The sequence below is a fragment of the Pogona vitticeps genome, chromosome 1 (assembly GCF_051106095.1).
Source record: "Pogona vitticeps strain Pit_001003342236 chromosome 1, PviZW2.1, whole genome shotgun sequence".
Taxonomy (NCBI): domain Eukaryota; kingdom Metazoa; phylum Chordata; class Lepidosauria; order Squamata; family Agamidae; genus Pogona; species Pogona vitticeps.
This window is the reverse complement of record NC_135783.1, coordinates 2,508,199-2,531,474: the sequence shown is the minus strand read 5'-3', so window position 1 is coordinate 2,531,474 and position 23,276 is coordinate 2,508,199. Positions and strand designations below refer to the sequence as shown.

Below are 23,276 nucleotides of genomic sequence, written 5' to 3'. Positions count from 1 at the left end.
GTGGTGAAAGCTGGACATCACAGAAAACTGAAAGGGGGGGGGAAATATTCGTTTGAAATGTGGTGCCAGAGGAGAGATTTGCAGGTGCCCTGGACTGCCATAAAGACGAATAAGTGGGTCGTAGAGCGAATCAAGCCTGAATTATCTCTGGAGGCAGAAATGTTGAAACTGAGACTGTCCTACTTTGGTCACCTCATGAGAAGGCAGAATTCTCTTAAAGACATCATCATGCTAGGAAGAGTGGGAGGCAGCAGGAAAAGAGGAATATCTCAATGTGAGATGGATTCATGCCCAAAAGGAAGCCACAGGCTTGAGTTTACCAAAAGCTTTTGAGGAGCGCACATTTTGGAGGCCGCTCATTCATAGGCCTGCCATGGGTCAGAGGCAAACTGACGCCACGTAACGTGGTATCCAATCAATTCAGTAAAGTCCACACGTGGGCTTCATAGAACCATAGAACACTGAAGCTGGAAGGGGCCCCTCTAAGGCCATTGAGTCGAACCTCGTGCTCGATGCAGGAAGGCAAATCAACGTTTCTCTTGAACACCTCCACGGCTGGAGCGCTCACCACCTCCCAAGGTCATCGGTTCCATTGTCGTACTGCTCTAACAGTTAGGAAGGTTTTCCTGATGCTCAACCGAAATCTGGCTTCCTTTAACTTGAGCCCATGGTTGCGTGCCCTGCACTCGGGGACGATGGAGAACGGATCCCACCCCCCATCGTCTTCCTCCTTTACCACCCTCGGCCATTTTCCTGAACCTGGAAAGACTGGCCTCCGTGACCTTTTTCGGAAGCCGGTCACCACCCCCCGGGCGGGAGGAAGACGGCCACCCTGCGATTTGGACGGCCAGCTTTTCTTTTTTTTCTTTTTTGTAGAAATCGGGCACGGACCAGTGATGGAGGCAACTTCGGGCCAGGGACACAGATGCCCTAATTTGCTCCTCTCTACAGCAGGGAAAGATTCACCGTTGCTGGAGCTGGAACAGATTTCCAGGAAAGCCAACCTTCGGGAATCTGCGGCCTCTCCAGTTGTTCCGTCAGCTGTCAGCCAACAGCATGTGGCGGCCTCCCCATTTGCTTCGTTAGTTTTATGACACCAGGCGATTGTGTCACTAACGAACACAGGGAGGGGCACTGCGGTGAACAGCTTGGCCAGCCACTTTTCCAGGGAAGGCAGGCTGCAAGAGGAAAAAGTTGTTTCCTGAATTGTTTAAATTTTTTTTAATGTTAGACTTAAATACCCCCACTCCCATTCCCCCTCCCCAAAAATCGAAGTGGCATTTTTGGATGATGTTTTATTTCAGGCCTATACCACGGGGGAGGTGGGAAGACGCTGAAAAGAGGGCAGTAATACAGAGGAGGGTGGACAGATTCAGTTTTTAAAGGCTGGGATTGCAAAAATCAATACCTACAAACAGAGGCGTGATTTAGGCCACAAAAGCAGGTTCCGAAGGAGAGGCCTCGAATTTTCTGGGCGAGTTTTCACCGAACGCCTCTAAAAGAGCAAAAGCCATCCACAGGAATAAAATCTAGAGGAGGGCCTTTTCTAGATCCTTCAAACCATCCAGGAAAAGGGGATTATCACAAGGATAATTAATCCTGCCCACGGAGAAGGCGTGTTCTGTCCTAATAATAACACCCCCGTTTAAAGTACTCATTTTGCATGTCTTATTTGGCTGTTTTAGAACATGATTTCTAACATCAGCTGGCTCTATAGCTCAGTGGTTTCAGCAATGTGGCTGCGGCGCCAGAGGCTTGGAGTTCGAATCTCCCCCCACTGGGTCTCCTGGGAGTAGAGCCAGCCTGGGTGGCCTTGGGCAAACTGTGCAGGAGTCCCAGGGTGCCCCTTAGAGGATGGAAAGGGTAAAGCCCTTCTGAGGATTCTCTACCTGTAAAAACCCGAAAAGGGTTATTATAGGTCAGAATTGATTCCCAGCGTGGTGTCGTGGGTAGAATGACAGTGCAGGACTCAGGAGGCCTGGGTTCAAATCCATGGTCAGCCATGGAAACTGCGGAAGATTGGAACAAACAAAACCACTCCTTAAACATCTCACTTACTTTGAAAGCTTTATTAAGGTTGCTACAAGTCTTAGGTAAAGGTTCCCCTTGACAATTTTTGTCCAGTCGTGTCCGACTCTAGGGGGCGGTGCTCATCCCCGTCTCCAAGCCGTAGAGCCAGCGTTTGTCCGTAAACAATTTTCCGTGGCCAGCGTGACTAGACAAAGAATGCCGTGACCTTCCCACCATGGTGGTACTTATTTATCTATTTGCATTTTTCCATGCTTTCGAACGGCTCGGTTGGCAGGAGCTGGGACAAGCGACAGGAGCTCCCTCTGTTGCATGGATTCGATCTTACAACTGCTGGTCTTCCAATCTTGCAGCACAGAAACTTCTGTAGTTTAACCTGCAGCACTACCATGTCCCACAGGACATGCATAGGTAAGCATTATTGTGCTGCTGTTGTTACCCTGTTACAGCTGTGACCGAAGCAAGCTGAGAGAGGAAAAACGTGTCCAAGATCACAAGTGTTTATTTCAGATATTCAAACCAAGGATGTGTCACTGATGTCATGGCTTTTAACTTCAGGGGAATTTCTAATGAGCAACACTTGGGCCTCATGCACCTTGAACAGTTGCACATCAAGAACATTTGCTCCAAAGCTGACCTCCGGCTGGAAGGGTTTCTATCCCTGAAAATTTCCCTCGCATGCACTTTCAAAGCCCTGGGACCCTTGAACCATCACTCTGAAAAATCAATTATTTTCACTGATAGACTGATTCTCCTCTGTCGAATGCCAAAGGTCCCATATGTAATTCACTCCCCCAAAAAGACAGCAGCCTGATCCAAATCACATCAGACATTAATTATCTGTAATGTAGTCCCCCCCCCTTTTATTTCAGCAAGACTTATGCCCTAGATCTAGGACACATTCTGAAAACCACAGCATCCGTTTGGCATCTTACATGCAATGCTCCACCAGACATCATTTCTAAATGATGTGTCAAAAACAATATCCGTTCTCAAGTCACTTTTTAGTCTACTTTTAGGCAGTGAAAGGTCAATTGAACACCTTTGCAAATGATATCTTGCAAAGCTTATGTGGATCCCGTTGATTTCACTATTCGCTCCAAGGAACAGCCCTTCACAAGTTCACAAATATGTTTGCTTTTTAATTCACGCCAGTCTGCTAGGCGGGACATCATTTTGTGTTTTTTTTAAATATAAACCTTTAATACAAATGGTTTTAGTCTTAACACAAACATAGATTGCATGCTGAAATAATATACAGAATGATTCGTACTGGATGAGACAGGGCCTGAATCACAGAAAAGTCCTGGCAGAATAAGCTTTTCCATACAAGCCGACTTGCATGAAGAAGGCGGGAAGAAGGCACTCTTCGAAGTGCAGTGGCCACAGAGAGGAAGCTCCTTCTGAAGCCACGGGGCAACCAGGCACAATGCGCCTGGAAGCCTCTAGCAGAGGCCCACGGAGCATCAGGAACACAGGCTAGCTATTCCTCTGCTTTGAACAGCCCCTTAAAGGCCTGAAAGAAGCCGACGCTTCTCCCAGAATGAATCCAAGCCTTAAGCAAAGACCAATGGCTATAGATGGCGTGACCATTTAAAGCAAGGCACAGCGGGTTGTGAAAAAGTTGGCAACTCGATTTCCAAAGAGAGCTCCTTATGGAAGATCTCCATGCAACCTGGCCCCTGGCTCTTTCATGACAGACAGACCATGCCAAAGGAAAAGTTCTCTGCTCTATAAATGAATGAGTATTCAGACAGGAATGCTGGGGCTGAAGCACCATCGGGTGAACATCTGCCTGCCTCACCACTGCTAAATAGGTCTGCAACTCCGGAGCTAAAGACAAGCCCCCAACCAATGGAATGATTCACGTCTTCCGGCGAGAACAGGCGGGAGGATGTGGGTGCACACCGCGTGAGCGGTCTCACCACAAAAGGAGTTAATTCCGGGGCTTGCACATGGCCCACTGAGGCAGCCCGGTCTGATTGGGTGCTGGTGACATAATGCTATCCCCAAACAGCCAATCGGGGCCTGCCTGATCTATTTCAAGCCCTTTCCTTCAGCCTGGATCCATCTTCCGCTGTGCCTGGTGCAACGAAGGGGGAGGAGGAGGAGGAGGAGGAGGAGAGGGTTTGGCAAGGATGGGGCTTCTGCCGGATGGTTTGGCTCGGCAGTGAGAATGCCAGCCTCCCTCCTTAAACCCCCAACCACCATAAGCGCATGCCGGCTTCCCCAAATGGCCGGCGGCATGCACCCTGATCGAGCATCCCACGCACACACCACCCCAGGTGCCCTGGAGCCCCTCAGTGGATTTCATCCGGGAACAGATTTCCCAGGGAACACAGCACAGCCCCTTAACAAAGAGGCACATGGCATGGGATTTGGAAATATACTGGAGCATTTAATCAGTGCTCGGGGAAGTTTCTACTCTTCCCATCCTTCAGTTACAAGACGATGGGGTCCCCATGGATCACATCTATTTTTCCCGCCCCATAATCCAAATTTAGGGGGCCGTTCCCCCACCCTCGTGAAGCCAAAATTGGCATCTCACTGAAAGCCGTTAAGTGATTCTAACTTCCAGAGGGCCTGTCGCGACAGGCAAAGTTTGGGGGAAACTTAAGAGCATCGTAGGGGGGGGGAGTGTGTGTGTGTGGGGGAATAGGATGAACATGAAAAATGTGGGGGGGGGGACTAGAGAATGACCGGTGGCTTTGCTCAATTTGGGTAATCTTCTTTGATCCGAACCTGAAGCGGGCAGATCTTCAGCGGCTCGCTCGCCGACTGGGCGGTAGCGTCTACGTTGCAGATGGAGAAGTACGGGAAGACCTCCCCGAAGCTGTCGTGAAAGGTATAGATGTGGCTTCTGCGCTCAGCGTCGTAGAACGACAGCTCCCCCTCGTCGCAGTCCAGCTCCACCCTCACCCGCTTCAGGTTCCTCCGGCGCCCGCTCTCCGATGCCACCGACTGAGGCGAAAGGCTCTTCTTGCTCTTAGTACCCTGCATGTGGTACATATACCCGAGACCCAGGAAGGAATCGCACCCGAAGCTCCAGTAGTAGCCGCAGGACTTCCTGGCCACGCCGACGTACCAGTACTCCGTGCCGCCGATGTCCACCTCCCACGAGTGGGAGCCTTTCGAATAGCTTTTCGAACCCAGGACACATGGCATCCCCGTGGAGAAACGCTCCGGGACCTCCACCATCAGCTTGTAATTACAGGGGCTGATGCTGGTGAGATCATCGGAGACTTCCAGCCAGCTGGCCGAAGTGTTGGGATCAAAGCTGAAGGGGACTGAAAAACAAAACCGGCGCCATAAGAGAGGGCCTTTTTAATACACAAGTGAATTTCTGTTTAGGCTTTACAGACTTTAAAGCTCATCCGCTTTGGGATAACAGAGATAAATGCTAAACAGAGAGTCCATAGATAGAGGAAACTTACTAGATATGGGGGACAAAGCCGGTCACCACCTTCAAATTCCTTGCGTGACCGACCATCTGTCTAGCTGCTAGTCATGATTAGAATCCAGGTCCCACATAATCTGAAACTTCTTAAGAGCCACGCTGCATTTCCTTCCCTATTTTCACTGTCCCACTCAGAATTGCGGTGGGTTTGGGTTTTTTTAAGGGATGGTGGGGGAACTTGGCCCATGTGAATGAGAAGAGGAGTCCTACCGGAGCAAAGCTAGCTCTAGAACATCAGGAGTTGAGGGGCCAGCGTGGCCACATCATCCCCCTCTTATTGTTTAACATGACATTTTCATCAGAGGACTCTCAATGAACGGAGGGAATAGCTCAGTGATTTAGGTACTGAACCACAAAGCCAGAGGTTGGGGGTTCGATTCCCCCAACGTTCCTTCTTGACCGGGGCTGGACTTGATGATCTATCGGGTCCCTTCTAGCTTTTGCCGTTCTAAGATGATGACTGTAATGATTAACACAGCCTTAGTAGTGACTGAACAAGGCAATGCATAGATTCTAAAGGGACGATCCAGACTTAAACCAGCTGCTTTTTTGGGGGGCTCTTATGATTATTGGAGATATTCTTTCTGTTGCTTAGACACGAAACCGATCTGGGCAGAAAGAATGGGGTTTTAGTCTCCCTGAAAGCCCATGTTCACAGCAGTATGGAGGTGTGCATGCGCATGTCTCATGGTCCAGCCCTTGTCTGTGTGTGGATGACATGGGTGGCTTGGGGGCTGGCGACTCAGAGCCTAAACTGCCGCCTGCCACGGTCTCCAGAAGGTACATTCTGCCACGGTTGCCCACACACGAGTCATGCCTGGATGTTAATGCCCCCACCCAACCCCGGACACTCCAGATAGGTAGCATCAGTTCTATAAAGGCTGCACCAGTTAATGCATTTCCAAGCCTGATTCAAAGTGCCAGTTTTGAGCCATAAAGCCTGAAACCGTTCAGGAAAAAGCAGCAGAAAGGACTGCCTAAGAGCTACGCTCCATCCACAAGACAAAATTAAGAGAACCGCCAACCTTCTGGTCAGTTTGGCATTTAATCCTCAAAACCAGCCTCGGGTATGCAAGGCTCTCTCTCTCTCTCTCTCTCTCTCTCTCTCACTGTGGTTATTATACAATAAATATATATACATTACTGTATACATTTATCTATAAGCGTAGATGCAATGATGAGGTTGACTAGCCACAGCTGCCCTCTAGTGGCCACAATGAGCTACTTCGGGCCCTAACCAAGCCATATGAGAGTCTTCTTCACCCAAACCCATACAGGACCAGGGAGCAGAGCTGCAGTTTTGGCACCACAGAGCAAACCTTGAGCCATTTCCTCTGCTGGGCGAAAAAACCTATACACTGGTTCACGTTCCCTAGAACCTCATTGTTTCATCCCGCCCCCTTCAGAGCAGCTTTGCTCAAACAAAACCCAACTTTTATTGTACCTCTACTGTTCCCGGACAACCCAGTATCCCGGACAACCCAGACAATGTAGTTGCTGACCTTGAGCCAGACATCCTGGAGAGCGAAGTCAAGTGGGCCTTAGAAAGCCTGGCTAACAACAAGGCCAGTGGAGGTGATGGCATTCCAATTAAACTATTTAAAATCTTGAAAGATGATGCTGTTAAGGTGCTACATTCAATATGCCAGCAAGTTTGGAAAACCCAACAGTGGCCAGAGGATTGGAAAAGATCAGTCTACATCCCAATCCCAAAGAAAGGCAGTGCCAAAGAATGCTCCAACTACCGTACAATTGCACTCATTTCGCACGCTAGCAAGGTTATGCTCAAAATCCTGCAAGGTAGGCTTCAGCAGTATGTGGACCGAGAACTCCCAGAAGTGCAAGCTGGATTCCGAAGAGGCAGAGGAACTCGAGACCAAATTGCTAACTTGCGCTGGATTATGGAGAAAGCCAGAGAGTTCCAGAAAAATATCTACTTCTGCTTCATTGACTATGCGAAAGCCTTTGACTGTGTGGACCACAGCAAACTATGGCAAGTTCTTAAAGAAATGGGAGTGCCTGACCACTTTATCTGTCTCCTGAGAAACCTATATGTGGGACAGGAAGCAACAGTCAGAACTGGATATGGAACAACTGATTGGTTCAAAATTGGGAAAGGAGTACGGCAAGGCTGTATACTGTCCCCCAGCTTATTTAACTTGTATGCAGAATACATCATGCGGAAGGCTGGACTGGAAGAAGCCCAAGCCGGAATTAAGATTGCCGGAAGAAATATCAACAACCTCCGATATGCAGATGATACCACTCTGATGGCAGAAAGTGAGGAGGAATTAAAGAACCTTGTAATGAGAGTGAAAGAGGAGAGTGCAAAAAACGGTCTGAAACTCAACATCAAAAAAACTAAGATCATGGCCACTGGTCCCATCACCTACTGGGAAATAGAAGGGGAAGATATGGAGGCAGTGTCAAATTTTATTTTCCTGGGCTCCATGATCACTGCAGATGGAGACAGCAGCCCCGAAATTAAAAGACGCCTTCTTCTTGGGAGGAAAGCGATGACAAATCTTGACAGCATCTTGAAAAGCAGAGACATCACCTTGCCAACAAAAGTCCGAATAGTCAAAGCTATGGTTTTTCCTGTCGTAATGTATGGAAGTGAGAGCTGGACCATAAAGAAAGCAGACCGCCGAAGAATTGATGCCTTTGAATTGTGGTGCTGGAGGAGGCTCTTGAGAATCCCCTGGACTGCAAGGAGAACAAACCTATCAGTTCTAAAGGAAATCAACCCTGAGTGCTCACTGGAAGGACAGATCCTGAAGCTGAGGCTCCAGTACTTTGGCCATCTCATGAGAAGAAAAGAATCCTTGGAAAAAACCCTGATGTTAGGAAGGTGTGATGGCAAGAGGAGAAGGGGACGACCGAGGATGAGATGGCTGGACAGTGTCTGCGAAGCAACCAACATGAACCTGACACAACTCCGGGAGGCAGTAGAAGACAGGAGGGCCTGGCGTGCTCTGGTCCATGGGGTCACGAAGAGTCGGTCACGACTAAACGACTAAACACACACACACTGTTCCAGTGGAACAGCTGAGTTGGAAGAGGCCATCCAACTGATCACCACGGGAAGGCAAATCAAAGGAGATCTGCCAGGCAGTGGACCAAATTTCACTTGAAGGCCTCCAGCGTTGGAGCACTCACCACCTTCAGAGGTTATTTGTTCCATCATCGTACTGCTCTTACAGTTAGGAAGTTTCCCCTGATAGTCGACCGAAATTTGGCTTCCTGTCACTTGAGCCCAAGTGTCCTGCACTTGGGGGTGATGGAGAACAGATCCTGCCCCTCCTCTATAGGACTACCTTTCAAGGATTTGAAGAGGGCTATCGTATGGAGTGGAGCTCTTCCTTAAAACCTCCTACCATCTTACTCCAGTGAGTCCAGAGAAAACTTCAAATACATCAATTTAGCCGTCCTTTTCCTCTTACAATCGATGCCATTCGACTCTGAATGTTTCTGGTACCCTAACATCTCTATTTGCTTTGTGAACGTCTTGCCTAAATGGATACCAGCTCAAATAAAATGTGTTTTATTCTTAAAGAGAGGAGCCTGGTTTGATTTTAAAACACCCTTTCTTTTTGAGTCAAAGTTAGCAAGGGTTTCACAGGTATCTTATAAAAAGATGGTAATATGGCTTTGATTCCCAGCTTTAGTTTTCATGACCTTCCCAAGATCCATGATTTTTATTTGTAAGGAATTCCAATCTATTTTAGAGCAGAAAGTGAGCTGGCATTTGGTTGTAAGGACTGTGGGTCCTTTCCTAGGGACCTGGTGTATCAGGGAGCACAAGAAGGGGTGAGAAATTAGAGGAAGTTCATTCCATGCTTTAAACAGGGACATGTCATGTTTAGGAAAAAAAAGGAAGACAGGCGCTCGAGGGCTGCTCTGCAAGGAGTTATCCCTGGACACACGTGTTCCATCCTCCTCAGCCGGTGCCCTCGGAAACCTACCTGCTTCAATGATATCCAGCATCTTTTTCCACACATTATACTGCAAAGAATCCAGGTACTTTGTCACTTCCACCAGAGTCCCCAGTGGAATGGCTTCGGGCTGCTCTATCGTCCAGGCAATTCTGAGGGGGGAAAGTCCCAACACAGAAGGTTAAAAAGAATACAATGTCCTTCATTTGGTACTTATAGGAGCATTGGTCCCCACACATGCCAACTGTTCCTCCCAGGCCCTTCACCTCAGGGTTGCCGCATGGGGGGGGGGGGGGAACGAAGTCATCACCCAGAATCAGGGCCTTCTCGGTTGTGGCCCCTATCCTTTAAAAAGGCCTCTCAGTGGGAACTACCCTCAGCCTCCTCCCTCACCATCTTCAAAAGGATGCTCAAAACGGAAGCCTTGAACAGCATCCTCTTCTAACATAGTAGGATGAATTATCTTTAGGGTGCCTGTTTTGTCATCGTTTTTGGCTTTTTTATGGATTCAGTTGATGGTTGTGTACTTATTATAGGTGGCGTTTGTTTTTATTACATTTTTTATTTGTTTTGTTTCAGGTTTGTGTTACCCTAGATGTAAAACACTCAGAGTAGTGTTTATAGCCTACCAGAGAGAGAGAGAGAAGATGGATAGATAGATGGATGGATGAAAGGAAGGAAGGAGGTCACCATCATGTTGACCTTGTTTAAGTCTGCACCACCTGCAGTGTGCATCACAGTGGCTAATTCACAAGGTGCCAGGGTGTATCTTAGTCATGTGCCTGATCGTGCGCCCGGCTGCACAAGAGATGTGCCTTCGCCACGTCATCAATTAATGGTGGCAAGTTATGTCAAACCTTGCATTGGCAAAATTCTAGCCAGTGAGCGTGATCTGCCAGAAACAGCTTGTGCCTTACGTCACATGAAGTCACAAACATACAGAGTCAGACCAGAGGCAAAGCATGTGCCCGGTGCGAAGGCATGGAAGGCGCCTGTGTTCAGATGACCTGGAATGAACGTGCCAGGCATCAGCCTCAGCCCTGTTACTCGAGAGAAAGAGCTCCGGGGTTGGGGGTAGCTTCCCCTTTCAGAAAATTAAGGTGACAGCAATCAAACCTGGGAGCCCACCACTGGCAAGTTTTCATCGACTCGCCCACAGAGGAAACGAGAACCGTGGCCGAAGGAATCCCAGTGCCAAGGACTGCCTGGCATGCCAGCCCAGCGTGCCCGCCATTTCTCATGTTGGTTTCATCATGGGCAGCTTGCTGCTGAAACGGGGATGCCCGAGACCTCTTTTAGACCTCAGACACGAAGGTTCCCGGCTCCCAACCACCATCAGCTACCCTGATTGAAAAACTCAACCGCTTACCTGCGTTTCCGGTTCTTGTGTTTCTGGGGGAGAAAAAGCAGGGGAGAGGGGAGAGAAAAAGGGTTGCAGAAGTCACATTTTTTTCCTCCAAAGCAACAACAACAGATAGTTGTAGAAACATTGCCATGTGTGTAGATGTAATAGGTAGAAGCAAAATAGAAATAAAAAGTAAAAAAATAGCCAAAAATGTGGTTCCAACATGTCTTTGTCTTTTTTTTAACTTTTTTTCTATTTTGCTTTTATCTATAACAACAGAAAGCCTGCACAATACCAGAAAAACAGAAGAGCCGAGGACAGATCCTCCTCCCCAGAAAGCCTACGTCACACCTGCAAGTTACCAAGATGCCTGGAATCTTAGGTGGCTAGTAAAACATTTTGGGCAGGATCCTGCCTGACCACTCCATTTGCCCAACAGACCGGGCATGAGTAGAACAATGTTTATGGAGCATGCATGCGCCAGGATGCCTCCTTACACCTGTGAAAGCCCATGGCTGTGAAGAGGCCTCCTCCATCATCTCTACTCTGCAGTGGAAGAGGAGCAGGAGCAGGATCAGAGTTACTCCTGGCACAGCACTATCTCTGCTAGCGTTCAACAAGATTAGGCCCTTATATCCTGTTGAGTATATATGAGCTGATAGCCTTTACGTCCTTTCGAATTTATAGCCAAGTGCACCGAGCATGGGTTGGTTATGCTACCGCTACTTGCAAAATTCAGACAGGTTGAGAGGAGGCTGGTATGAAAGCATAAAGAGATGCACGGCTGACATCCGCTGGCCTCTACCCAAGAGGCCTGTCAAATTCCTGAACTGCAGATTTAAAAAACCACCCTTTGGATAGTAGTTCCCATATCCATGGGGCGATAAATCTGCTCCAGGTTTTAATCTCAGCTTTGCAAAGACCTAAGCCTCTTTTGGGATCACATTCCGCATTCTGGGTAACCCCTGTGAAGTTGGATCTAGAATCCGGAGAGGATTCACTGCCCCGCTGACATCAGAGTTGCCTGAATTCACTGGGGGGGGGGGGGAGTTACGGCTAAATTCTGCAGGTTGGCATCATCCCACATCGGAACAGCCGGATAGCTCAGAGTTTGAGGTCTCTGGCTGCAGAACCAGACGTTGGGAATTCGATTCCCCCACGGGGCCTCCTTGATAGTACTTGGACTCAATGATCCACAGGGTCCCTTCCAGCTCTGCCATTCTAAGACGACCATCATCATCACCATTCCAATGCAGAGCACTTATAATTCCTCTTTGTGCCTGCATCGCGTTGAGGTTGATGCAAGTGAGACAGACAGAAGCTTCACACACCCCTCAGGATCATGGTGGAAATGAGTCTGTGCCAGCAATACCTTGAGGAAGGAGATGTCATCATCCTTCATGTCCGCCTGCAGCTGGCCAATCTCCTGGAGCAGGACGTCGCTCTCCTCGGATAGCTTCTTGATTTTGTCTTCGATCAGATCCTGCTTCTTCCGGGTCTCTTCCTGCAGCTCATCCAGGACGGCTCGCTCTTCCTTCTGCAGGAACTCATGCAGTTCCTCAAACTGTTTCTTAATCTCCTTCTCAAGCCTGGAGCTTTCTGCCTGGAGTGGGGAGGGAGGCGGGAGATGGGACAGAAGATGGGAACCAAGGTCCCTTGAGTAGGAAGACACCCCCCCTGAATCAGGATCCCCCTCGGAAGAAATGATTCTCTGAAGAGGCTCAAGGGCAGGGCAAAGAGGTGGGGGGAAAATATCTTTTTTCCCCCAAGAAGAATTTCATTTCATCGCCCTTTCCTTTCATTATCTGTACCCTGCCTTTCTCTTCGAGCAGACTCGAAGAGAAAGGCTTACTGAAAGAAACAAGAACACCATAAGTTATCAGCCTGTTTTTTAAAAAAAACCAATTAAACCTTCTCAGCTACCACACTGCTCCCAGCTAGGGAGTCTCAGCTTTGCAAGGCAAGGATATACAGTGGAACCTCTGTATCCTTGGGGGATTGGTTCCAAATACTCCCGCGGATGGTGAAAAACGTGGATAATAGCAAACACTATTTTAATAGTGAAAGCTATACACAGGACTGTCTCTGGTGCTCCCTCTAGTGGCCAGTTCTTATAACTTCATCATTAGAAATCCGTGTATAAGACTATACTTTTGTCTAAAATCTTTAGATTAAAAATTGAGAGTCATCTTATACACGGAAGTAAGCGGAGAGAACAAAAACAAGTGGAGGGGGAAGCAGGGATCAAAGCGATCCTGCAGCACTTTGATCCCTTTCCCCCTACACTTGCTAAGCCCCATTTATTTTTCTTAATTTTGGATTAGAAAAGTGGGGGGCATCTTATACATGGGGGTGTCTTATACTGTGGTGCCTTGCATTACGATGTTAATTCATTCCAGTGAAATTGCTGTAAAATGAAAACGTCATAATGCGATTTTAAAAAGCCCATAGAAACGCATTAAAACCCGATTAATGCGTTCCTAGGGACTTGAAGCTCACCGTCCAGCGAAGATCCTCCATAGCGTGGCCATTTTCGCTGCCTGTGCAGCGAGGAATCCGTGCCAGAAAAGAGCGGGCGGCCATTTTGTTTACTCAACGGCCATTTTGAAACCGCCGATCAGCTGGCCGAAAATCATCACTTTGCTATGATCGGTTCCCGAAGCAGGGAACCGATCATCGCAAAGCGAAATTCCTCCATAGGGAACATCGTTTTGCAATCGCTTTTGCAATCGCGAAAACATCAACGTCTAGTGATTTAGTTGTCAAATGGAGCGCCCGTTAAGTGAGACACCACTGTACACGGAAAAATACGGTATATATTCCCGGGACAATTTTTTTAAAAAAATATTTTCTAACCGTGGATAAGTGAATTAGCAGATACAGATCTTGTGGATGTGGGGGCTCCTACTGTATCCAAAGCCACAGCCTCCCAATAGCCACACAATGCAAAGGAGACTTTGGATATGAGAAACTGGCCTGTGATGGCAGGAAAAAGCTATGGCCTGCCCTACTGTTTGCCCATCACAGAAAGAGGTGAGAAAGATAGGGAGGGACGGAAATTTCCCCCTCCAAAACTCTTAAGGGTTGCCCGTTCAGGAAAAGTAACTCTGCTGGAAAACAAGGCAGGCTTTGCAAACCGGGCTTCTTTTTTAGCTGGGGGAAAAAAGAAATCTGGTTTTCAAAATGGGACAGGATACGAGAAGCACGACTTTCTGTTTTCACAAGCAGAAATTACACTGGGACCTTCGCTCACTCCTGCATTGCACTCTCTCACACACAAAGACACACACACACACACTCCTGCGAGGTGTAAGGGGTCTTCTCTCCTTCATCAAACTAAGGGAATTCCTTCAAGATTCTACACCAATCCTTCTAAACTCTCTTTTGTCTAAAGGGCTGTATTTTCACAGGTCAGGCTCCAAACCGCTTCAGTGCAGGGAACTCCATCTTGGGTGGAATCGGCTGACTGCACCAGGATGATGGGAACGGGTGTGAGGATCGAAACACCAGCATCTTTTTTGGGTCCCATCTTGGGAAGAAAGATCTACAATGGACAGATCCCTACCTAGTATTTCAAGCACTTACCTAAGAGGACAAGGTGGAGCTTGGCTGGGGGCGGGAGGGCACCAGCCCGGGCTTGGAAGCCAGGAGGATTCCAGATCCCAAAGGGAGGATTCCTGCATATCCGTCAATGATCTCTCACGGACCATCACAGATAGACCAGCAATTCCCAACCTTGGGTCCCCAGATGTTCTTGGACTACAACTCCCAGAAGTCTTCATCCCTCGCTATGCTGGCCAGGATTTCTGGGAGTGGCAGTCCAGGAACATCTGGAGACCCAAGGTTGGGAACAACTCATCACAGACTATGTACAGAGGCCAGACTGAGCACAGAGCATCTCAACAAATTATCTTTGCAATACGGTGCAGAAAGACTGGGGGGCGGAAAGGGGCTCCCCTTGTGCAAACCAGGGCCCCGTCCACCCTGCCCCGAAAAAGGATGGGTTTGGGGTTCAAGCCACTCTGCTCTCCCGGAGCTCAGAGGAAGCGGCTCACCTTATTATGGTTTGCAATGAGCCTGTAGTCGGACTGTGTTTTCCCAAACTGCTTCATCTTGTCCCGCAGAGCGTTTTCCATATCCTTACACTTGGCCTGCAAAAAAAAAAAAAAGGGGGGGGGGAGAAGAAGGTCGGACGTTGTCTGAAAGTAAGGCTCAGGGAAGAAAAAGGAGACACAAAACCCGGGAGCCCAGACAAAGGAGGGATGTGAAAGCTCCTGGGGAGATTTTTGCAACCTTGCAGGCTGCCTTTTGGTAGGACTGTCAATCTATTCAGTATTAACCAATGGTTCCCTCCCGCCTCTGACTTCAAAGAGGGCCCCGCCTCTCTGCTCAGTGCTGTTTCCCTCTCTAGAATCTGTTGAAGTCTGTTGTCAAAAGCAGTCATGTTTGTTACCTTCTCTCGATCTGTTCACAATGGTAAGTAATTAAACTTTTTTTTCTTTCTCTTCTCAATGTCTCAGATCCAGTTACTGAGACCTAAAGCACCAGTTATTGAGAAAAGGGGTGGACTGCTCTGGGGAACTTGAAGCTTATCTGCTCTACAAATCCCTGCACTTCTGCTGTGCAGCTAGAGGAATTCTATTAAAAATCTAAACTCTGCCGCAGTCCCCCCCAAAATCAACTTTTCTAGTCCCCCCCCCCAAATCAACAAGCTTGGGAGCAGGGGGAACGACACGAAAAGCATCGCCTCACGCCTGCCAGCTTTACCAAGAGACAAGCCCTGCTTTGTTCCTTCCTCTCTAAAACTATTTCCGTTCACATGAACATTGCAACCGTTCTTTATCGCCTGGGGAGCTGGTCCTTCTGCATCTTTCAGATGGAGCCTGCAAGCCGGGGTAACCTTGTTATTGGTCCCGCGCAGGGGCTCTGGTGTAACTTCGGCAAGCCCCCAGGGCGCAGGCAGTGAGGCAAACCATATATCCAGAAAGGGCAAAAGTTGTTCTTAAAAGAAAAGAAAAATCAAAAACAACACCCCAAACATCTACTTCCAGTTTTAGTTTTGGAGGATCGGAGAATTCTGTGGGTTCAGGAAGTCTCTCTAAACTTTTTTTTAATGTAAAACCTGTTTTCACAAAGACCTGCAGGATAGCCATCACATTTTCAGAAAGTCTAACAAGGGCGGACATGAGGATGACCCCAGAAATGGCCCGAGGGGGACCCCCGAGCTGATGGAACGGCTGGGTGGGTAGCTCAATGGTTTAGGAATCTGGTGAGGAGCTCAACTGACCTCCTTGATAACCATGTGACGTGGCTACAAAAAAAGGCCGATGCAGTTTTAGGCTGCATTAAGCGAAGTAGAGTTTCCAAATCTTGCCAGGAGCTCGTTCTCCCCCCCCCCCCCCCGTTCTGCACTGGTGAGGCTTCCCCTTGCGTCTTGCGTCCGGTTCTGGACACCACACACCAAGAAGGATGCTAACCAATTGGGACAAGTTCAGAGGAGGGCGACAAGGAGGATGATGGGGGCTGGAAAGCAAGAGTCTGTACTCTTCCTTGGTGGCCTGGCCTTCTTTCCATTTCCTGCACCGTATATCTCGTTTTTTGTTTGTTTTTAGATCCTCCCTGAGCTTTTTGTGAAGCCACAATGGCCTTTTATTCCGCCTCCCCCCTTTTTTTCTTGTTGGAATTGTTTGCAGTTCTGCCTTTAGAATTTGTTTTTTTTAAAGAAGCTCTCGCCCTTTTTTTTTTTTTTTTTTTTTTGGGACTTATATACCGCCCCATAGCGCTACAAGCACTCTCTGGGCGGTTTACAAGTTAATTATGCAGGCTACACATTGCCCCCCCCCCCGAGAGCTGGGTACTCATTTTACCGACCTCGGAAGGATGGAAGGCTGAGTCAACCTTGAGCCAGCTACCTGGGATTTGAACCCCAGGTCGTGAGCACAGTTTTAGCTGCAGTACAGCGTTTTAACCACTGCTCCACGAGGCTCTTCTTGGTCTCCTTTTCTTGTTAGGATCTCCTGCCATGGAACCTTCCTTATCCTTGTTCTGAGATGATTAAAATTGGCTTTAAAAAAAAAACAACCCAGCAGACATGTGCGCCTACACTCTGCTTTCCTTTCCTTTGAAATCAAGGATTCGGGAAGGCCGTGGTCCCCCTGGCCGAGAGTTCCCCTTCCTGCCACTTCCCCCCCCCCAAGTCATCTCTGTTGGTCAGAATCAAGGATTGCAAATCCTCTCGTTTCTTTCTCCTCTTCTTGGAGGAGGAGATGATCAGCCACACAAGCCAGGGATTTCTCAGAAGGGCCAGACTTGGCAGAATTTGCCTCCCGACGTATATCTGGATAACTGAAATCTCCCATCGCTACCATGTTGTGTCCCTTTGAAACGCTTGCAATTTGTCTTGCAAAAGTTTCATCCGCTTCCTCTCTTTGAGTGGGCGGTCAGTGGTAGACTCCAACTACCAAGTTCCTTTGGTAGTTGGATTTTTGGGTTTTTTTTTGGTTTTTTGCCCCAACTAGATTGATCCAGATGCTCTCAATGGAGCAGCCACGCTCCTCCTCCTGTATTTCTGTGCAGGAATGTGTGTTTTTTACATACACTGCAGTCCACCTCCCTTTTCATTCTCTCTGCTCTTTTGGATCAGTTTATATCCCTCAATTGCTGTATTCCAGTCATGGGAGTCATGACTTGAATAGAGCAAGTTTTAGTTATTCCTGTCATCTTTGTTGTCCACTTTGGAACGTGCTCCAGTTTGTTGCCATCCTTATTAAAAGTTTGGTGCTCATGACTGGACACAGGACTCTGGATCAGGCCTAATAGGGCCGAACAGAGCCAGACTAGAACTTCATGGAATTGGGAGACTAAACTTCTGTTAATGCATCCAAAAATCACATTGGTCTTTTTTGCAGCCATATCACATGGCTGGCTCACATTCTGCTTGTGATCTACACTCATTCTAAGATCCTTCTCCTTCCTAGTATTACTGAGTCACGTATCCCCCCCCCCATCTTGTAACTGCATTTGCACCAATGTAATCCAGGTCTTCAGTGTGGAAGGGGCTGTGTTACTCTCGAATTGGCCTTCTCAGCCACACTAGACGCTGTTCCAAGACCTCTGTTCAGAGCATGTGACCATCGTCTCTCGAGAGTGTAGGATGCCTACAAAAACATATCCAGATCAAATGCTGGAAACATTTAATTTACATCGATTTAAAAGTTTTCTATCCTCTGTCCCTCCTTTTAGGTTCCAGTGTTGCCAAGGGCTCCCTTTGGTCCCGAGGAAGCCTTGGGAGCCTCAGGAGGGTGGCCTCTAAAAGTCAAAAAGTCAAAAATTACCAGCCAGCATTCTGCCAGCATTACAAATGCAAGTAAAATCGCTAACAATTTGGGAGCACACTTTTTTTGTTTGCTTGCTTTGTTCCTGCAGGAATTTGTTTATTTTATTATTTTATTTTATTTATTAGATTTTTACCTCGCCCTTCTAGACAATGTCTACTCGGGGTGGCTTACATAGTTAAAAGCACATCAATATAACAAAAATAAAATCAAAAATAATACAATTATGACAATGAGCAAAGCTTTTATTGCACCGGTTCCCAACCTTGCGTCCTCAAATTTTCTGGACTACAACTCCCAGAAATTGTGGCCAGCCCAGCTAGTGGTGAAGGCTTCTGGGAGTTTGAATCCAGGAATATTTGGGCACGCAGTAAACCATACTGCTGGATAGTTCAGTGGTTAAGGTCTCTGCCTGTGGAGCCAGAGGTTGGGAGTTTGATTCCCACACTGGGCCTCCTTGGCAAGGGCTGGACCTGATGACCTCTAGGGGTCCCTTCTGGCTTGGCAGTTCTATTATCCTATGTATAAGGTTGGGAACCGCTGTTTTATCGCATCATGAGGCTCGACAGAAGGACCGTCTAAGAAAAAGTTGACACTTCTTAGGGCCCAATCCAGCCTAAAGCCAACTCTTCTTCCAACAGTTTCTCCCTCAAAATTTCTGGAAATTGGGAGATCCAAAAATGTTGAACTCCTTTCTAACCCAGAATCATGAATCACGCATCCTGCTTGGCCTTCCCTCCCCCAAGCTGAAAGACAGGGATCGGCATGAGGTTTAAGTGACTCATCCCATTTTCAACAAAACCGGGAACTCTGCCCGGAAAGTGTGACGCCCGAGACGCACACGCTCCTGATTTCAATCCATCTCTTCAAATCTTTGCAAACGTCTCCCTTTCTGCAAGGCGCTGACACCGTTTAGGATGACCCCAAACCAACGGTCAAAAAGAGCCTAGACCATCCACACCACCGCCCCAGTAATTCAGGCAGCGCAAGTTCCAGAACACAAAAATATTCCATTTATTGACTGTGATCCAAACTCTGCATATGAGGCTCATTTGCCTGCATATAGCAAAAAGCATCTGGATACGCACTGGGGGGGGGGGGAGCCAAACAGAAACGCCATCCAGTTTTCTAACTGAAAGAACAGGCACCGGGTGTTAATATTTCATGCATCCCCAAGGATGGGGCACAAAAGAAGCAGGGCATTTACTCAGTCACATGTTGAAAACAAAAAAAACTTTTCCAGTTTAATTATTTTACTCTGGTTTGTTTCAGAATGTTTTTAGCTGGTTCGAGAGTCCGTCGGAGGAAAAATAATGTTTTTTTTTCTAGATCAATTCTGCAGGGTCACACATCCCCTTTATGTAGGGAAAGTATTTAGCCAAAGCACAACGACGACACACATGTATTATTCCGCACCTCAACCAAGAAAACACAACAGTGGGAAATTTTGGTTGCGGAAACAGTGAGCTGGCTTCTCAAACTGGTGGAAATCTCACTGCTGTTGTGATATCCTTGTTATTTCTGCTTTTAGGGCTACTGTTTAGGTTCAGAGAACGAATTTCTTCTTTTAGAAGACACCCTGTCCTCTGCTTTGATCAAGGACGGAATATGACTTTTACACAAGTTTCTGAGCTCTGTTGACTCCTGAGCTATTTTGGAAAAGGACCACATCGAAGTTTCATATAACTCTGAAAAAACTGCCTTAAAAATTATCCAGAACCCTAATTATTATGTAGAATATTTGTATGTTTTTATTTTAAAAAGGGAAACACCCTGGAATCTTACACAAACTGGTTTTAGTGAGTGAAGTACAGTACACCTAAATTTAGAAAGCTGCCTTCTACTAGATTCAGCTTTGGGCCAATTTTCCCTTGTATAATCCATGCCATCCTCTCTTAATGTAGTTTAGCACATCTGGATGCTTTCCAGATGTGCTAAAACTACCACTGCTATCTTGCACAGGGAACCCTTTTCTCCTGATCCGTCTGGAGTTTTCCAAGCCCGGATCAAGTCCTTTTCTGCCAGAAATCCTACAGTCTGAACCTGAGATATTCTACAGAAAAGTTTGTTGTTTCAAACAAACAAAAAAAGAGAGTAGGGAAAATTGGGTAGAAGGGATTTTTTCTCTCTCTCTTTCCTTTGCTTCTATGCCACGTTCCACAGCTGGAAAGGTTTGCACCAGTGAAAAAAATCATCCAAGACGCCCCAGACTCTCGATAAGTGAACACACTCCAGACCCATCAGGGCCACGACGCGAGCCGTCGCCTGATCACTGACAGAAAGTGGACTAACTCATTACCAGAGTCTTAGCTCAAATTGACCCCAGGCTGCGTTGCCAGCCAACTTGATTGATGCCAGCAGGGCATCGCCAGCCAATGTCCAAGAGAGAGGAGGTCCTGGGGGGGGCAAAGAGCCTTTGGGACACTGTCTAAATCTGGACGAGCAGGGGGGCCTGCCCCTATCCAGAAGACCCTTCCCCCTAAAAAAAACACCACGGCCACATCACCTCCACCTGTCGGGAACAGATCCTGTCCCGCCCGAAGCAAACCTACCCGGTAGTTCTTGGCCACCTCGGCCACGGGCTTCATCTTGTGGTCCGCGTGCTGCTTGGCGCTCTGGCACAAGACACAGACGGGCTCCTTGTCGTCCAGGCAGAACAGCTTGGCCTCCTCGCCGTGCAGGGGGCAGAGGGCCGACGAGGCCTCGCCCGGGGCCGCCGGCTGCCGCTCCTGCTTGAGGAACATCTCCACGATGTTGGCCAAGGTGTGGTTGGTGCGCAGGTCTTCCACGGCGCAGGCCGCCTTGCACACCGGGCAGGCGGGCCGGGCTTGGCCGTGCCAGGAGTGGCTCACGCACCCTCTGCAGAAGTTGTGCCCGCAGCGCAGGGTGACGGCCTCCCGGAAGGGCTCGTAGCAGATGGGGCACTGGAGCTCCTCCCGGATGGTGGGCATGGAGGGGCCGCCGGGCGAAGCCCTCGCCTTGGCCATCGGGGACCTGCAAAAAAAGGGGGGCAGAGAGAGAGAGAAAACACCAGGAGGACGGTGCCCGCTGCCCGCCGCCCTTCCCTGTCTGTGCCCAGGCTTCTTCCAGCACCCGCCCAAGCGCTCAACCAGCGGCTGCCACTCGCCTCCAGCTGGTGACGCCCAGCTGTTGGCAGCTCAGGCGGAAAGGGGGGTGCCCCCCCTTGGCCCCGCCCCCTGGCCTGACAGCCTCCTGATTGACAGCACCTGTGGCCAATGGGGGTGGGAGAGAAAAGGGGGAAACCCCTCTGGAGCCCAGCTGGGACCGGGTGTCCCCAAGACTTCTGCCTTTCCCAAGCAGGAAGCGGAGCGTGGCCGGCCCCCCCCCTCCCGCCCCCCAGGCAAAGCAGGGAACGGAGGCACGCGGGGTGGAGGGGGGCGGACCGCGATCCCGTGCACTGGTGGGCAGGTTTCCTCGGGAGTAAGTGGGCTTGGTTTCCAGTAAGATTACCTAACCCCCCCCAAAAAAAGAAGCCACCAACAACCCCAAACTCTTCCGATTCTCTCTCGTCCCCCCCCCACACACACACCCAAAAAAAGATCTGCAACTCCGCCTGGCGAGGAAGGGCGCTCCGACGACAGGGTGGATCGGGCCCGCCCGCGATCCCAGGAGCCCCGCTCTTCTCCGGCTCGGGATAAAGGCGCCGGGCCAACGCGGGTTACTCGCGAGGAAACCCATCCCCCCCTGCCCCGGGGCCGACCCCAAGTTTCCCCGGACCCGACCGAGCTGCGCCGCTCGCACCCCCAGCTGGCGATCCGGATTCTCGTTCGCACGTGCTCGGGGAGACCCGGAAAGCGGCGCACGAGGGACTCCGCTTTGGGGGCCCCCAGCGCTCGCGTCGGGAGTCGATCCGGTTCGCCTCCGGAGCCCACGCCGGCGCCCGGGCGCGTCTAAACCCCCCCCCGCGCGCTCCCTTTTGGCTGGCCTTGGCACCCTGTCCAGAGCGGGCATCATCCTCACAAAGGCCACCATCCTCTCTTCCCCCCTCGACCCCCCACGCCCCCAAATTTCTCTCCCCGCCAGCCGAAAATTTCCAAAAAGTAGCCATCGCTTTCCCTTCCCGGCAAAAGGAAGCAGAGGCGGGCGGGCGTCGCTCGTGTAAACGGCCGCTGGGGGCCGGCCAGCTGGAGCGAGTCCCAAATTCGAATCCCGCGGGCGGCGAGGGCACGTTTCGAGATGGGCGCCGGGTCTCCCTGCCCGCGGAGGGAGGGGGGCGACCCTTTCAGAGCCCGCGTGGAGCCTCCTCGGGGCCGGGGACCCTTCCTTTTTTCTCTCCCCCATCATCCTCCCCCCCATCATCCTTCCCCTCCCCCCGACGTCTTACTTGAGCGCCTCGCAGGACGAAGAAGGGGAGCATCGGTGGCAGCAGGTCCGGCTGGCGCTCCGCCGCCGGGGGGTGCGGGCCAGGTTGCCCGGGAAGAAGGACGCCATGGGCGGGCAGGGCTTGGCCGGAGCCCCTTCCCTTGTCCGAGCCTGGCGGGCGCCTGCTCTCCCTTTCCCCCGAGGAGGCCGGGATCCTGCCCTCCCCTCCTTGCCTTTTATGTCCCGGAGGCCAGGATGGGCTGAGACTCCGCCTGCGCCTGCTGCTGATGGCGGATGATGAGCAGGAAGGAAGGAAGGAAGCGAGGCAGAGGCGCTCGCCGCCCGCCCGCCCGGAACTCGGTTAGCCGGCTTACCTGGCCTACCTCTGCTGGCGGGCGGCCAGGTGGGCGAGGTGAGCCGCCGAGGGCCCGGCGCCAGAAGGTCGGCTCGGCGGACCGGCTCCCTTGTCTCCTTCCCCGGCCCTACTCTCGGGGAAAGGGTGCGCCACGAGGCCAGAGGGCCAAAGGCTCCCCCGGGAGCGTCGTTGAGCCGGTTTGGTTAAAGGGGAGGGAGGGAGGGAAGCTGTGTGCAGCTTGCACAAGAGGAAACCCTCTTTGGTCCGAGTTGGCGAAAGAAGGGGAAAAGACACCTTCTAGCTCTTTAAAGACTAACCATTGAGCAGGATGGCCAAGGAACCAGTGGTCACCTGAGGTGAGCGTGCCAGCAAACTCTGTCTGTCATCCAGAGGAGGGGCAGGATCTGTTCTCAATCATCCCCCAGTGCAGAACAGGCAAGGATGGGCTCAAAGTTAAAGGAAGCCAGAGATCCAGATGACCTCAGGGCGAGGGGGTGAG

The 23,276-nt window shown here is 49.9% G+C and overlaps 1 protein-coding gene across 1 annotated transcript; it reads right to left on the bottom strand.

Moving 5' to 3' along the window:
- Window positions 1–3,149: 3,149 nt before the first annotated feature.
- Window positions 3,150–22,742, bottom strand: TRIM35 (tripartite motif containing 35). The gene is made up of 7 exons (XM_072986164.2): window positions 22,445–22,742; window positions 20,652–21,093; window positions 14,821–14,916; window positions 12,138–12,368; window positions 10,790–10,812; window positions 9,451–9,572; window positions 3,150–5,315 (listed from the first exon to the last, which is right to left on the bottom strand). The coding sequence occupies exons 1-7, from the start codon at window positions 22,549–22,551 to the stop codon at window positions 4,741–4,743; spliced, it is 1,596 nt and encodes a 531-aa protein (XP_072842265.2). The 5' UTR covers window positions 22,552–22,742; the 3' UTR covers window positions 3,150–4,740.
- Window positions 22,743–23,276: the final 534 nt, after the last annotated feature.